Source organism: Drosophila melanogaster, chromosome 3R, assembly GCF_000001215.4.
Source record: "Drosophila melanogaster chromosome 3R".
NCBI lineage: Eukaryota > Metazoa > Arthropoda > Insecta > Diptera > Drosophilidae > Drosophila > Drosophila melanogaster.
The window spans coordinates 15919690-15934964 of record NT_033777.3 but is presented as its reverse complement, the minus strand read 5'-3'; the positions used below and the strand labels follow the sequence as shown (position 1 = coordinate 15934964).

The 15275-nt window shown below is 44.9% G+C and overlaps 4 protein-coding genes, 1 long non-coding RNA gene and 1 other non-coding gene across 9 annotated transcripts; 3 read left to right on the top strand and 3 right to left on the bottom strand.

The window, feature by feature from the left end:
* Positions 1 to 24: 24 nt before the first annotated feature.
* Positions 25 to 1118, bottom strand: blp (black pearl). Of its 2 annotated transcripts, none has more exons than NM_001300420.1 (3): positions 1033 to 1118; positions 651 to 962; positions 25 to 590 (listed from the first exon to the last, which is right to left on the bottom strand). In NM_001300420.1, the coding sequence occupies exons 2-3, from the start codon at positions 811 to 813 to the stop codon at positions 328 to 330; spliced, it is 426 nt and encodes a 141-aa protein (NP_001287349.1). In that variant the 5' UTR covers positions 814 to 962; positions 1033 to 1118; the 3' UTR covers positions 25 to 327. The 2 variants fall into 2 exon arrangements, with proteins under 2 accessions (NP_001287349.1, NP_524370.2); NM_079646.4 differs by having other exon boundaries at positions 651 to 965; positions 1033 to 1106.
* Positions 1119 to 1230: 112 nt separating this feature from the next.
* Positions 1231 to 2265, top strand: CG5478 (uncharacterized protein). The gene has a single exon (NM_142256.2). The coding sequence runs from the start codon at positions 1279 to 1281 to the stop codon at positions 2068 to 2070; it is 792 nt and encodes a 263-aa protein (NP_650513.1). The 5' UTR covers positions 1231 to 1278; the 3' UTR covers positions 2071 to 2265.
* Fbxl7 (F-box and leucine-rich repeat protein 7) lies at positions 2078 to 14067 on the bottom strand. The gene is made up of 5 exons (NM_142255.3): positions 13661 to 14067; positions 4179 to 5055; positions 3330 to 4121; positions 3070 to 3249; positions 2078 to 2997 (listed from the first exon to the last, which is right to left on the bottom strand). Exons 2-5 carry the CDS (start codon positions 4987 to 4989, stop codon positions 2462 to 2464), a joined length of 2319 nt encoding a protein of 772 aa, NP_650512.1. The 5' UTR covers positions 4990 to 5055; positions 13661 to 14067; the 3' UTR covers positions 2078 to 2461.
* CG34276 (uncharacterized protein) lies at positions 7388 to 9336 on the bottom strand. 2 transcript variants are annotated; one of them, NM_001275687.2, is made up of 3 exons: positions 9317 to 9336; positions 8663 to 9256; positions 7388 to 8592 (listed from the first exon to the last, which is right to left on the bottom strand). In NM_001275687.2, exons 2-3 carry the CDS (start codon positions 8724 to 8726, stop codon positions 8381 to 8383), a joined length of 276 nt encoding a protein of 91 aa, NP_001262616.1. In that variant the 5' UTR covers positions 8727 to 9256; positions 9317 to 9336; the 3' UTR covers positions 7388 to 8380. The 2 variants fall into 2 exon arrangements, with proteins under 2 accessions (NP_001262616.1, NP_001097810.1); NM_001104340.3 differs by lacking the exon at positions 9317 to 9336 and having other exon boundaries at positions 8237 to 8592; positions 8663 to 8748.
* On the top strand, positions 10778 to 12036 carry lncRNA:CR46028 (long non-coding RNA:CR46028). Its single transcript, NR_133406.1, has one exon. It is a non-coding gene; the product is annotated as a long non-coding RNA:CR46028 (long non-coding RNA).
* On the top strand, positions 13131 to 13940 carry asRNA:CR46470 (antisense RNA:CR46470). Of its 2 annotated transcripts, NR_167850.1 has the most exons (2): positions 13131 to 13380; positions 13832 to 13940. The 2 variants fall into 2 exon arrangements; NR_167849.1 differs by having other exon boundaries at positions 13131 to 13940.
* Positions 14068 to 15275: the final 1208 nt, after the last annotated feature.

Sequence of the window (15275 nt, the reverse complement as noted above, 5' to 3'; positions counted from 1 at the left end):
TAGATCAAGACATGGAACTTTGTTGATACTTAAAATATTTTTATTTTCAAACCCCAAGAAGCGTGATCTTAAAATCGATCCGATTCTAGTTACCTGGCCTGAGAGTAAAATATTTATACCTAACCGCCTGAGCTAATCCGTGTTAGTTTACAAGAATTCCATTACATTTGTGTTCCTGGAAAGTCGAGCTCTTCTCAGAAAGTGTTTACACTTGTCTTCATGTTCGTAAATCTCTATTTACAGCAACAGACTTTCATTTTTTGTACTTAACACGTAGTTTTTAAATCAATTATCAGCTAATTAGTTCGATTGGGACAACAAGGATACTCAGCGTCGCTGCCGCGATCTGCTCTGAGACTCCTCCGCCGTATCTTGCGCTGCTTCCGTATTTGACGACCTCGGCTGCTCATGGGCCTTAATCTCATGGTCCAGCCGCTCTTTCGCCCGGAAAACCTTTGACTGGATATAGAAGGAGCCGCCTTTGGAGCGTTCGTTGACTTGAAACAGATGCTCGTAGTTCTTGGTGATAGCGTCCACGTTTTTGGGGTCATCTATATTCAGGATCTGCTTGGCTTCCTCCAGCGTCATGCCTGCATTGATAAGTAGGTGTAAATAGTGAAATAGATAGCATGACTGTGTCCAAGACTCACCTGTGCGCAGGTTGGACTCGGCGCTCTTGTCGCCCTGCTTGCCACCACCCGCCCGTCGTGCTGCTTCCTGAGATGCGGCGATCTCCTGGCGCAGCGCCTTGGTAAAGGCTCTTCCCACTGCCTGGGCGCCCAACACGATGATCTGGGCGATATACTTGGCCATGACGGTTTCTTGTATTCCTTGGATTCGTACGTCAAAACACCGGCATTCTATGTGTACAGCTTAATTTTGGGTCTCAGAAAACGTGTCGCTTTAATTACGCAACACCGTAGTGACCCTCCGTGTTCCAATTGTACTATTTAAAAGGCGTCCTTCTAAAAAAATGCATACGTAACTTTTAACACTTAATTTCGAATGTGATTTATAATTGTATTGAGCTACCAGGTAAATTTTAGCTTTTACTCCAGATATTTACTAACGAGCAGGCGGCGAAAAGCAGGTGAAACAGCTGATTGGAGATGGTACACGGCTTTCATAATTAGCTATCGATATATATAATAGCTATATCATCGAGAATCGAAATATTTTTAAAACCAATTATTTAAATATTTTTACCACGACTACTTTGTCATCGATAGCATTTGTCAGTTATCGTTTTTAAAAATTCGAAATTCCCTAGTTAAGCCAATGATTCAGGAACCGAACTGGAAAAAGGACTACGACCGTCTGGTCCGCGAGCATTTGAATGATCAGAATCAGACGAAGTCGCTACAACGACAAATACGGCATTTTCGCTCAAAGCGCGTACGACTCCAGAATGAAATCGAGGCGGAGAGCAGGAGCATGGACGTTTGGGTAAAGATGATGGAGAACTTGCACCGCGGAGTGGAGCGCTTTCAGAAGCACCACCACCTGCTCACGCCCAAAAAGCGCAAGCAGCTGCGCCGCATAATGCGAAAGCTGCCCTTGAGCAGTTTGGATGAGCAGGTGCGACTGATGGAGGTGTCGGAGCGGTTGGTGCCCAAGCCGTGCAAGGAGACTCCTGAACCACCGAAGGGCAACGAACGCCAGTTCATCAAGTACTCAGTTCCGCATCAGAAAAAGAACTGTGATCCTAATAATCAATCCCCCGTGGACAAACGGCTGGCCAGGATATATGCCAATCTGAAGGCTCTGCTAAAAATCCACGAGCAGACCTCGTCCGTCATCGCTGATATACATTCCCTGATCGCCACTATTAACTATTTGGAGCGGGGGCACTGCACCAAGATAAAGATCACTCCAGCGGAGGGCTCCAGGCCGTCAATAAAGGCTACCATCGAATTGGATCGGCTGCGCAAGACCAAGCACGGCAACCACTACACGCGGGAAATTATGGACGTACGTCCTCCGTACATCCTTGACCATGTGCCGCAATTGAAACCAAACATTTTCGACGCTCTGGGGAGAAAGGCGAAAAAATCAAAATCCAAGCACTGAACCGTTTCTGGTGGGGAAAATAATTTATTACTCCAAGAATTAGTCTACTTAGACATAGTCTACTGAACATGCTCTATGCTACGCTAGTTCTGTCCTGCGTCAGTTTGATATATACAATTTACAATAATCTCATTTAGCTCGGGCAAAGTGGTGGCTGATTACAGAGAACAATTTAAATTATATCCAAACCAATAGATTATATCGGTTAATCATTGAACTAAGACTTGGGGACTTGAGGACCCAAAAGTCCGTGTATGGCTAAAATTTGCCTGCCACTTCATCAACTATTTTGTTTTTCAAGAGTTTTCTTTGCCCATAAATTCCCTTTATATCTGTGCTCATATGGCCTGCCTCTGTGCTTTGTGGTGTCTACCGCCGGCTATGGAACATCTCAACAGAATCCCGGATTTGTGTGTTCGATGATGCAGCGCTTGCAGTACTTCTTGACCGCCCGGTAGCCCTCGATGGAAACCGGACAGTCCTGGATATTCAGTTGCTGGAGACCGCGACAATAATATGCGATACACTGCACCCCGCGGTCCGTGATCATGTCGCAGCTGCGCAGGCTGAGCTTCTTCAGGTTCGGACAGCTCTCGGCCAGAGCTCGAAGCCCCGCGTCGCTCACATCGCACTTCCCGATGTCCAAGGCTCGCAGACGTGGACAGGATCTCGCCAGGACCGTAATGGAGTCATCGCTCACGGCCTCACATCCTCGAGCGTTCAGATAGCGCAGCTTATAGCACCGCCTGGCAATCACCTTTAGCCCCGCATCCGAGACCCGCTCGCATTTGGCCACGGAAAGGTAGCGCAGTGCGGCTCCCAGCTTGGCCAACTCATACAATCCGAAATCTGTGATGTTCAGGCAGTCGGACACACTGAGCTCCTTCAGCGAGACGCAAAAACTGGGCACAAACTTCAGACCCGCATCTATTAGTTTAGGATAGGAAAAGTTATTCATATGGTATCGTATCATGCGAGTCCATATCCACGCCAACTCACCTGTGACTTGTATGCAGCGGCGCAGATAAAGGTAAACCAGCTGGGGGCAGTTCTTGACCACGATCTTCAGACCCATGTCATCGATGGCCATGCAGTCCGTGAGGTCCAGATATTGAAGCAGCAGGCGACGCGGTGGCTCCATGTGGGGATTAGGACTGATGCTGCTCACCTGGCTGCAGCCTGAGAGAAAATAATAATTTAAATCATGAAATCATTTTGACCCATAAAAAATCGGAGATCCAAAAACTATGTCCACTCACCCGTCACATCCAGATGCTGCAGGTTGCTGCACTTGGTCAGCGCCTCGACCAGCGCCTGATTGGTGATATCCACGCAGGTCTGTAGCTGAAGGTGGGTCAACTCGGGGCAGCGGCGCGTGAGGAGCTGAAGGCCCTTGTCCGAGATGCGGCAGCCATCGGCGAGCATGACGCGCTCCACTTCCGGACAAGCGCCATTGCAGCTCTGGCCGCAAAGCTGGCGGAAGATCATCTTCAGCGTCTTGTCGCCATTCAAGTGCTCGCCCCGCAGCGAGATCACCTTCCACAGGATGGGCCGCCAGGCGAGGTGCTCGAATCTCCGGCAGACTCGCGCCACGTTGCACAACTCGCAGCTGTCCAGCCATGAGAAGATCCGTACAACGGCCTCGTCGGGCAGACGATCAAAGAGCGGACCGCAGCGGAAGGGACCTTTGCGGTTCCAGGGCGGCGGTCCAATGGCGGACGCTGCTCCTCCTCCCAATCCATTGCTAGAGGCTCCTCTTCGCGGCGTTGTAGTTGGCGTACTGCTTGCCATGATTCCCGCTCCACTGGCTGTGGTAGAATTGGTCACATTGCCCGCTCCGCCACTTGAATGGTGACCCGTGGGAGAGGGTGAGACCAGTGTGGCGTAGCCTTGATCCAAGCTGGGCGAGAAGCGTCCCAGGTTGCACAGCCCGTCCGAGAGGCTCTGGCCCTTGGAGTGCAGGTGGTTGGAGTTGGAGCTGCGGTTTAGGAGGTAGCGATCCGATCCACTTGTTTCGCTGGGACTGGAGGTGCGCGGATGATGCAGGCGTTCTGGGATGATAATAAAGGATTAGTATAATTTCAGGACTTTGATTCAAATCTACCCACCTGGCAGTCGCTCGTTCCCGCTGCCGCTGCTGTAATCCTCCAGGTAGTAGCGTTCGTTTTGGAACTGACTCGCTTCGGCGCCTAAGGGAAGGGTTCTCAGGGCGTTACCCAGATACAGTGACTCCATTTTCTTGTCCAGCAGGTACTGGGCTCCATTGCCGCCGCTGCCATTGCTGCTGAGTACAGTGGGCACACTGCAGCGGCCACCTTGGGCACGTCTCCGTCCTCCAGCTCCACCACTGCCACTTCCAGCTCCACCGCCACCCGCGTTGTTGTCACTCGAATCCTCCGTGTCCGCACTGTTGCCGTGCATCCAACTGGGTCGCTGGGTTCCAAATTGCAGGACATGTTCTAGTGTTAGGAAGTTCCGCGGCTGTGGTACGGGAGCCACGTTCCTCGACGCTGGAGCTGGTAGTTCTGGGGACTTCTTCGCATGCCTACCCACCGAAGCCGTGGAATGGGCTCCATAGCTGGTCTGCTGCTCGGTTGGTCGCGAGTGGCGGCCTCTCAACTCAAAGGTCGCCGCTTTTTGCTGCACCATATGGAGCACTGCTGCCGCCGCCGCCGTCGAGGATGCCCCAGCCTGGTCGCTGGGCGGCGTGGAGCTGCGCGAGGCCAGCGCTTCGGCCACCTCCAGGCCGGGATTGGGTGACTTGCGGGACATCATTTTGTAGGCCTGTGGATCCAGTGGACTGGAGCTCAGCGGATGCGGGTGGTGGTAGTGGTCGCGTACCGCATTGCTGTTGCGGCCCAATGAAGCAAGTGGACACTCCAGGTCGCTGCTGCGACGGTTGCTAGTCTTGTGCGACATGGTTGGTTCCTCTCCGGTTTGGATCCTTTGTCTATCAGCTAGAAGCCTCTAGAGTGGCGCGAAGGTCTATAATATACAAATTAGGAATACTTTTAATAGCATCTATTATTAAGGAACACACCTTTCTAAGATTAAGCAAATTTAAGATTATTATTATTATTATTTCCAATTGAATTATAACTATTACTATATCATTTAACCCAAAGGCTCCAAACAAAGCAATATGTGTGCCAAGCTGTAAATGGAATTCAAATCTGCGATGGCCATGGGAACACGGAATGCCTGGCGAAGTGGAAGTGTGTGGGTAGCCATTTGTGGGTCTGCATGCCATTCGCAATTATTAGAGGAAAAAGCAGCGATGGAGCGGCATAACTGGGAGTCATAAAATGTATATACATTGCTGTGCAAACCACTCCTCCGAATCTTTACTGCATTTGACCTTTCAAATCCAGCACTCAACTCTGGTGGGTGAAATGAGTTGGGGATTGTTGGAATTATCGGTTGTCGGCAAACAAATCGTTCTGCGCACGTATATATTTTCACAATTAATAAGGGGATCGCCCACGCTCCGAACAAAAATCATTGCTTAGCTTTATATGTGAACAACGGGCATATCTTTTATTTGGCCACACGTATGCTGTCATTTCCATTGAGTCGAGCTCCAAGCTCCAGCTCCATTCATTGTTGTTGCTCCGGAACCAGTTTGCTGTGGTAGCTGCAGAGGATCGGGGGGCATGTGGAACTGTGTATTTGGGATGAGGAAGAGGCTGCAGAGGCAGCAGAGGCGTGGGCTGGCTTGTGGCCATCCGCAATTTGGCCTAACCTTAAGACCTTAAATTAAGCCGAAAGTAACCCAATTCGGCAAGATGGGCACAAGAACAACAGATTTGGGCAGAAGCCATAACCGTTCTTCGGCTAGGGGGCTTTGCATAATTTACTCGCCCATCTATGAGCCATCTCTTAATAGAAAACTATAAATTTATTTCAAATTTCCGTGGTATTTCTGGGTGGGGCCGCGCTTTTTTACGGGGCACACCTACGGAAAAAATGGGGCTGGGGTGGCATACTTTTGGGACGAGTAAATCAAAAGCTACTCACAAGTGGAGCTCCGCGCCCGGCTTTATTTTTATTGTAATCAAATTTGAAATTAATTTCAATTTCTGATTTTTGTGTTGTATCATTTTGTGGCCGCGCCATAAATAAACACCAATCGGCTGGCAATAATAACGCGGTGCTCTAGCACATTTGGTGGTGCCACGGAAATATGTCTTGTCATTTGGCTTATGGCAGCTGATTAATCTTAGCATCTCCGAAACCGAAACCGAAGCCCAAACCAAGACCAAACCAAAAACTGAGAATCTAAATCTGAATCTGAATCCCGAGGTGAAGTGGAGCCGCCGCCTGTCGCGTATGCCTCATATGGAATGTCGCTCAACTGGTTCGAAGCCCCAAACGAAAATCCCCGAAGAAAGAAAGGAAAATGCTCCGAGCTCCAGAGATCACTTCACTCTGGTCCACTCCAGCTCAATTCAATCCGTTCGAGAGGCATTCGATTTTTTCCTAGACCATGGCCAACCATGGCCAGCCATTGCCATAATTCACAATAGTTGGACAATAAATAATTAATAAAGCACGCTTGGTGTGTGGACAAAAGTGTCAAATGGTTCATTGGGCAACACAGCATGGAATTTGCATAAATTTACATGCAAATGTAATTCATTTTGTTTGTCTTATGCTTTGTCTCTCGACTGAAGGGCCTAAAATATCATTAGTAACGCATTAAGTGTTGTAAACAACGCACGAAGCTTGTAAAGTTCTTGTCTTCCAACACTTGGAACTTAGATTGGAATTTAAGCCAGGTCTATGAAAGTTAAGGAGAAAGTTTTGGTCCAGATATATTGACTTAAGTATGAGCATTTACCATAATTTGGTACATTTATCTACATTTTATCTAAATAAAACGTAATGTGCCAGTAAATATATATTAATAATCCGGATGAACTTCACATTTACTAAATTATTATTATTATTAACTGAGAATTTACGATGCGTTATGCAAATTCTCCTTCATTTTATTTTTGGCATTTGGCTTTTTGGCGTCCTTACCATTAAATTTATATCCCGGATTACCTTCGTATCTGTCAAGTTGCTCAATCAATTGCTGTTCAATTAAGCCGCGTATATATATTTCGCAATTTTTATTGCTCAAATAAAAATTAAAAAGCCAGCAAAGGCCAGCGATCGGCGGACGTCCATTGGAAACTGGTCCAGCTCAGTATCTAGCTCGATCTGTGTCTATGTTCCTATCTCCATCTTTACGTGCTTGTCCATATTTCCCTGTCCAAGCCAAGCCTCTTCAACTGAGCTCAACGAGCACACAAACGAGCACATAAAATATGACAACAACAAGTACTAATTATTTAATATGCTTAATGAGCAAATGTCGCCATCGTGGTGCCCACAGTGCACTCGAACATGGCATGACTGCCTCGGCACAGTGGGCAAAATGTTTAATTAACATAAAAATATTCAATTAAACTAGGAACTGCGCGGAGTGTGAAATTTAAATAAATGCAATAGACATCTTTTAACGACTGTTATTAACTGAGTGTGTACCTTTTTGATAGTGTCATCTTTTTGATCACTTTCTCGTTAATGAAAATCTTAATTTTATCACCTTCCTGATTACTTTAATTCTCTTTTGTAATCACATTTAGCACACTGTGCGCTGTGTCAAACTAATAACTGCTATTTTCAACGTTTGTGTGTGGCGACCGTTGTCTGCACATGGTTGAAATCTAACGCCGAGTGGCAATAGCAACAACAGCGGCCACATCTTGGCGCCACGGACAGCGGGCACCTTTTGGCCTCCATGGCTTGGCATGCTGAGCGCCTGGCCCCAAGTCTTGGCCCAGAGGCATGTGCTCCACGGTGTGGCTATGTGTGTGCGGCTACCGTTTTCCTCCAGCAATTGCCGATCTGTGGGTTGGCTTTTTGCATAGTGTCAATTTTGATTTAGCAAAACGTTGATGGTGCTGCTGTTGCAATTGTTGTTGTGGCTGCAATGTGGCTGCAATTGTTGCTGCAGCTCCATTGGGTTGTCAGCGCACCCGCCTAACACCTCCTGGGCAAATAGACACCCACTGTGGAACTAGCCGGCGCTGCCTAGAAAGTGGGTGGCGCTGACAAGTTTTACAAAGAAAAAAAAAACAAGAATAAATATATAATAGTATGAGCTTAAATTATAGGAAATATTTCTTGCCAGCGAATATGGGCGCAGCATCAACTTGATTTTCTCAGCGATTTCACACAAAATGCAATTAGCTCGACTGGCCTTAACGTATTTAAGTCTCATTTATTAGTTATTGTTTGATTCGAATCGTTGTTCTTTTTAAGCGGCAGTGGAGTTGAAATTAATTGGCAAAGAGACTTGGGCTAGGCAAATTTTGTGACATCGAGCTTGGGTATTGAAGTTGTTGCCATTGCTCGCGCCTCCATAGAAGATGAACCTTTGGCACCTCTGCGATGTGGAGTTGTAGAACCAATTGCGCAGATAGGCCTTGCCTTTGCCCACATCCAGTGGCTGAAGGCATCTGCGTTTGACTAAAATCACATAGTCGATGAGTTTAAGCAGTTACTATTTCCCATTATATCAGTGAGAATCGACACTTACTCGAATAACTCTGCTGCAGACAGAAGACCAAAAGAATGAGGAGACACGATATTTTGAACAGCATGGTGATACAATTGAAACTAATAAGAATAAGTAGCTATTGACATCTTTTATGTCACCAACTTTTGTTTTGAAGCTAGAGAGCTATATTAAATCAGGTGGTATAGAACAAACTCCAGTGTTTGCCTTATATTGCCTATGATAACCAAATATTGTGTTAGTTGTATGCTTCTTATCATTCGCTATGCATTTAAGCTGCCTTTTTAGACATTTGTAAACGTAAACAAAAGCAGGTGAGAAAGATGTATATAGTTGAGGCGAAACTTACAAATTCAATTCATATATAACCTGATTGTTATATATATATGTAACTTAAATATGATTTTTAATTTAATTGATCCCGATAATTAATTTATGGACAATTCTTTTTGCAATGCCACCAAGATGCAAAATTATTTGAGTTTCCATTTCCACTTATACGTTTTCCATTGAATCTAAATTTCCGACAGACTCTCCAATTTCGGTCGTAGTACCAGCGAATTTTCCAAAACGCACCTTTGCCAGCATTTTTAGGCAAAATGCATATTGTTCTATCTAAATTAACAGAAGCTAATAACTTTAACACATCTTAAATATAATCGCACATCTACTTACAAGTGCTAATCTGAGGTGTAATAACTATTAAGATCAAACCGAGATATAGCCATTTTAATAGCATTATTTATGTGTGACTGAGTTGTAAGTTGATAAATGCAAAAGGTACGAATATTAAAAAGCTTTTATAGGTGAATTAATAAGCCAAGCGACAGTCGCAATCTAAACACCCTATAAAATGCTTACGACTTGTTTTCTATTTAACATTATTTCTATTCATAAGGGGTAATTAAATATCCCATTATGCGACTAAACGTCTTCCCAAAACTGGCTTACCCACTTACTACCTTTAAGAACCTCGAAATTTATTTATTCCCTGCCATTCTGTGGCAATTAGGCATTGCTTAAATATTTATTTCGACACATTTAATTGGCCGCAACAATAGCCAAACTCGGTTAACCGTTCAGTTAAGTTAAATGAACCCGAATTCGGTGGCTTCTCGTGTTGCTGTTGTCTCTATGCAAATATGCGATGAAAAGAATTGAAAGTTGACACAGTTCACAAAGAATTTGAAATGTTTCGCCACAAGAAAGAGGAGAGAATGTGCTCGTATTATTAAATATCTGTATGGGCGGCATTTCGGAATGGGCTATATTTTGGCCTAGCCATGCATAAATAGGCAATCGTTATAAAGGTTCCAGCTCAATAGACCGTTGATGGGAAGTTGGATGAAAAGAGATGGATCTGGTAGAAAGTATTGAATGGAACGAATGAATGAAGATTCAATGTGATCGTAGCGAAATTAATTAGAGCATTCGACTTGATTTCGAGCTATGCGATATCGGCGGATATAGTATTCCTTCCCCGCTCTAACTGTAAATTATTGGAATTATGTATCAATTTGTAGATTCTGCAATCTCAATTACCTAGGCAAAAAACTTTCTCAGGAAGCTGCTCAGTGACTGTGGAAAAACTCGTTTAAATTTCCACTTGGCCATCGCTCACTTTTTGTTCAGCGCTGATTGATCTGATAGTGCAAAAAAAATGTTTAATATATATATATATATATATATAAATTGATTTCTTGACGTCTACGCGCTATCCATCAAAATGGGACTTGCCTTTTAAGTTTTTATGAAATTTCTTTAATGGTTTTGTGCCATTTCTTTCGTCATTATCTGTAACTAAAAATTTCACCCGAGCCATTAAAGAAGAACGCGCAGATTTTAGTCGAACTAATTAAACCGAATCTTATATAATGAACCGTGAACACAATAACAACCGTGAAGACGCAGAAGCGGCGATTGAAACATTGAGACTGTCATCAATCAAAGGCAGATTCTTGGCCAGCTTCTCATCCTCCGCTCGAGCATAATTCAAATTCCAAGCGAATTTCCAGTTCGTTGCTTGAGTCTTTTGTTCTGCGCCACGGCCCCGAAAATAACTTTTGGCAGTGACTGTGCCTTAAGCTTAAAATTAAACACCGAGCCCGGGCAAAATAAATCACAAAATGAGACCCAGAAACAAGGCGAGCTCATTGCAAATTACATGCTGTTCCAGGGGCAGTGCTGACTTTGACGGGGCCAGCACAATTGCGGACGTGAATGATGGCACCACGGCTAATCCCCAGATACCCAGATTCAGAGATCCGAAATCCCCACTGGCGAGATCCCCGAATTCGAAACACATAAATCCAGGCCAAGTCAAAGTCCAATAAAAATGTCGAGCAAATGCAAAAGAGCGACAAATGCTTGACGGACCAAATGTCAGAGTTAATTTATCTAAAAGCATTGCCCGACTTTTCGCTGCTAGACGGCTGCTAAAAGAAGACAGAGATCGGATCATTTTAATTAAGACAAAATATTTGAAATTCTGCACAAGACAACGAGGTCTCTCTAACAAGAAGCCAACAATTTGCCGCGCGCAATTTTTCAAATTACATTTCATTACAGAGAGAGTGAGAGAAAGAGAGGGAGAGGGATGGCCATGATCGAGTGATAAGTGCAAGAGAAAAGCACCGTTTTGTACCCGTCTCTTGGCCACTTTTCATTCGGAAATCGGAATCCGTCGAGAAAGAGAGCGAAACAGGTTATATCCGTGTATTGGTGGCCCGCATGGCCAAAAGACCAAGCCTTAGCCAAAAGACGCCCGCATAGGTTGCCTATCTGCTTTTTTCCGCCATCTAATATGCTACACATAAATTGTTTAACAAATTTAATTTTAAAGTTCAGCCCGCAATGCCCTGTGACAACGGCAACGACAACAGCAACTATGTCAGTCACTCGGCAACATGGCCAACTAGCAAGTAGAAACAACATTCCAGCTGCCTCCCCCCGCGCACCTGCACCGCCGCCCTCTCCTCACCAACCAACATAACCCCCTTCCTCCCCACTTCACCCCCTGCTCTAGCTGGCAATCGTCAAGCTCGTAACTAGCTGCAGCTACAAGTTGCCGTTTCTAATACAAAACTGTCGCTTGTGGCGTGAGAGACTGCAACTCCGGCCACCGAGCTCTCTTGGCCACGATTCGCGGCAAGCTTTGGCTTTCGAGACAACAACAGCAAAAAGAAAACGTCAAGAAAAATGAAAATAAAGGAAAAATAAATAATAAAAAATACGTCGCATTGCATTTTAGTATTTGCTGATTGCACTGTTGCAAGAGCTATGAAATCATACAAACAGACACATAAATACCCGCACTCACACAGCGCAGGGAGACATACAATAAAAGTTGCGGACAAGAAAGGAAAGTCGATTAGCCGGCGGAAAGTGCCGAATTGAAAATGCTCTTCAGATCAAAGGCTGAATCCTATCCTGATTATCCTGATACGTAAAATGAAAATTTAAGTGCAATAAAAATATATGATATATTTTTTAATGCGACTTTTTATTGAAATATAAAAACCAATCAGCAATATTTTTCCCCAAACTAGATAATAAAAATGCAGGCCATAAATATTTAGTATAAAAGATTTCGTAATCCGCAAAAAACCAAACTAATTACTAAGATATTGTGTCATCTTAGAAGTATGAAAGTTAAAATGGATAATGCATTTTAGTGAATATATTAATGGATAGCTAGCTACATTGCCCAAGTAGTTGATGGATCCCCGCCAAGGCAGTTCGAAATATAGAAATAATAAATATAAAAAAGAAACTGTTGAAAATCTCATGAAATCGGCGAGTGGCTTTTCCATGTCCGCAACTGCGATGGCGGCAGCCTTTTGGCTTGAAAGCTTTTTGGCTTTGATTGGGGCTGCGGGCCATGGCTGAATGCTGGACTGCTGGATTGTTGGACCTCTGGATTGTGGATTGCATTGGCTCTCCAAGCGGCCAAGCGGCCAAGTGGCTCGCTGGCTGGCCTGTCATTGCAATGCGCATATGTTGACATTTTTGTAGGAAATATTTGAAATAGCTGGTAAATGCGCGAGTAAGCGAGCGATCTTTGGCCGCTTTCGTTGCGAATAGCCGCTGGCTGGGAAAGTGCGAGCCCGACACAAATGCCAAAATGTTGTGATATCAAATGTCCAATTTGTAATCATTTAGCATGCTAAAATTACAAGAGAGAAGTCAAACATAATAAATTCGTCTGCTTGTTTCGGTTTCGGTTGGTTTCTGCTGGGTATACGAGTATATGGTTTCCAGCTAACCGAACTACAGGGGCAAACCCTCGGGCACTTTGCTAATGATGTGAAGAGCCGAAAACATTTGGCCAACACGTGTGCCATACCTCTGATCTCCCAACGCTGGATAGAATTCTCTACACATGTATCTGTCTATCTGGACACTGTGGAGTTCCAGGAAAAATATGAATATAGCTATTTTCGCGGGGGAAAAAGGAAAGTCGCTTGGCGTATAATTGCCGAGAGTATGCGTTTGTGTGAGGATGAAATTCAATCAGTTGGCCATAAACATATCCGTTGCAGCAACTCCTAGTTGAGTTAATGACCAGTCGAGAAATCCCGACTTCCTCTACGTGTATAATTTGCATGCAACCACCTCGCGGAGAGGGTGTATCTCCAGCTCCAGCTCCATCCGCATCTGCATCTGCATCGGTGGTTGTATCGCGAACGAGTTATATGCCAAAGTGGTGCAGCAACAACAATAAATATATATCTCCAAAGGTGTGATTTTAATGTGACAACTTTGCAACTGGTTTGGGTTTTGGCTTTGGTTTTAGTTTGGGGTCGAGAGTTTTCCTCCCATGCGAGGTGTCACAGGGAATGGGCGTACGAATAATTTCATTAAAGTTTTACGATCGTGCAATATTAATAAAGAATACTATGGAATATATGCTTAACGAAGCCATACAGGAACAAAGAGAGCGAGAGGGCGAGCGAAAGAGAGGGCCTGAAAACCTGAACCTCGAATTGCAATTTAATAAGTTGTGATCGCCCATTCTACCTTGATGATTATACAGGTAACTCCGTTTGGGTTCTCATTTATGCATCGCATAGCACTTTGTTTATTTGGCAGTTTTTGCAGCTTCATTTAATTTCCATTTATTTTCTCTGTTATTCCACTCGCACACACATACACTAGCGCACTCTTTTCTCTACTTTATTTTCATTGCAGGTCGCGTGAGAGTGTGTGCGTTTCGATCTTTCACTATGGCTCTTTGTGTTATCTTTTTTGCGCTCACTGACTCACGGCACCAACACCAGCGCAGACTCTCGCACACACACACACACACACACCCGTAGGACACGTAGGCACGCAACGCAGAGCGGCGCCTTGAGACCGTTTGATCCGCTTCTACGACACCGGGACACGCGGGCACCTGGATGCGTCGACAGGTAAATGGCAACTGAGTGCGAGTCGCAGCGCAGAGGCTATCGATCGCGGCCACGGCAGCCGCAAAAGAGAGCGGCGCGCTCTCTTGACAGAGGCAGAGGCAGAAACACACCACTGATGGTGGGTGGTGGGCATTGCCAGGCGAAAATGAAAGACTCAGGCAACGAACTTGTTGAATTTTAAAGTTGGAAAATCAAATCCTTGAATTCAAAATACTTCATAAAGAGAAACTGTGACATAGTCCGTGCTTTATATAATTTGTTTTTAATTTCCTAAAAATTTTACAGATTTTATATCAGTAAACACGGAAATATGAAATTTCAAATATAAAGTTGACATGTTTTAAAAACAATATTTCCTCTTTATTTAAATTATAAGACATTCTCTTTTTCTAAGTAAAATTTATTTAGTCTGAAACTACAACACAAAATAAAAGAGTTCTTTAGGCTAACAATTAATAATTTTAATTAAGAAATTTCAATTCACCACTTATTCGAACTATTTCACCGTGTTCCCAAGCTCCTGGCCCGCTCTCTCCACCCCCTTGTAAACCAACGCCTGTTGGACATGTTGTGCTACTTTTCCGTTTTCGTTGTTCTGCTGCTGTGCTCGCAAAAATATTTCCACCACGGCATAACTAAATGTGCCTGTGGGCTTAACTGGCATACAAAAAGAGAGCCCCTCAAGATTCCATGCTGAAAATCTTAAAAAAAGAGGCTTAAGAGCACGGCTGAGTGGATCTGTACATGTGTGAGCTGTCTGTGAGTGAGCGGGATTACAGGCGCGCATGCGCAGCGCACGCCTCTCGCCCTCGCGCTCCCTCTTTTGTTTGCAATGGAATTTCTTTCTTTTCATAAACATGTTTTCTGGCCGCTGTTGTTGGCTTATTACAGCATTTAAGAGGCAAAAAAATCGAGGGGTGCGGGGCTCGGCATAGGGGATCGGGCACACACTAAGCCCAAGTAGCATGAAACAAGTTCAGCGCTCGACTTTGGCTGCGGCAGCTCAGTTTTGGTCCGCTCTCGGCTTGCTGCGTTTTAGCCAGCCCAGCTCTTAACTTCTTCTTGAATGACTGCGGCGCAGGAATGCAGTGTTGTAAATAGCTAAGGCCGCAGCGACGTAAGCGGCGACTGCGATGCCAGCAGCGAATGCAAGCGGTCCGCACCACATTGTTGTTGGGCGCAGAATCAGAGCAAGTCGGAGGACGACCGGGCCAACAGATCGC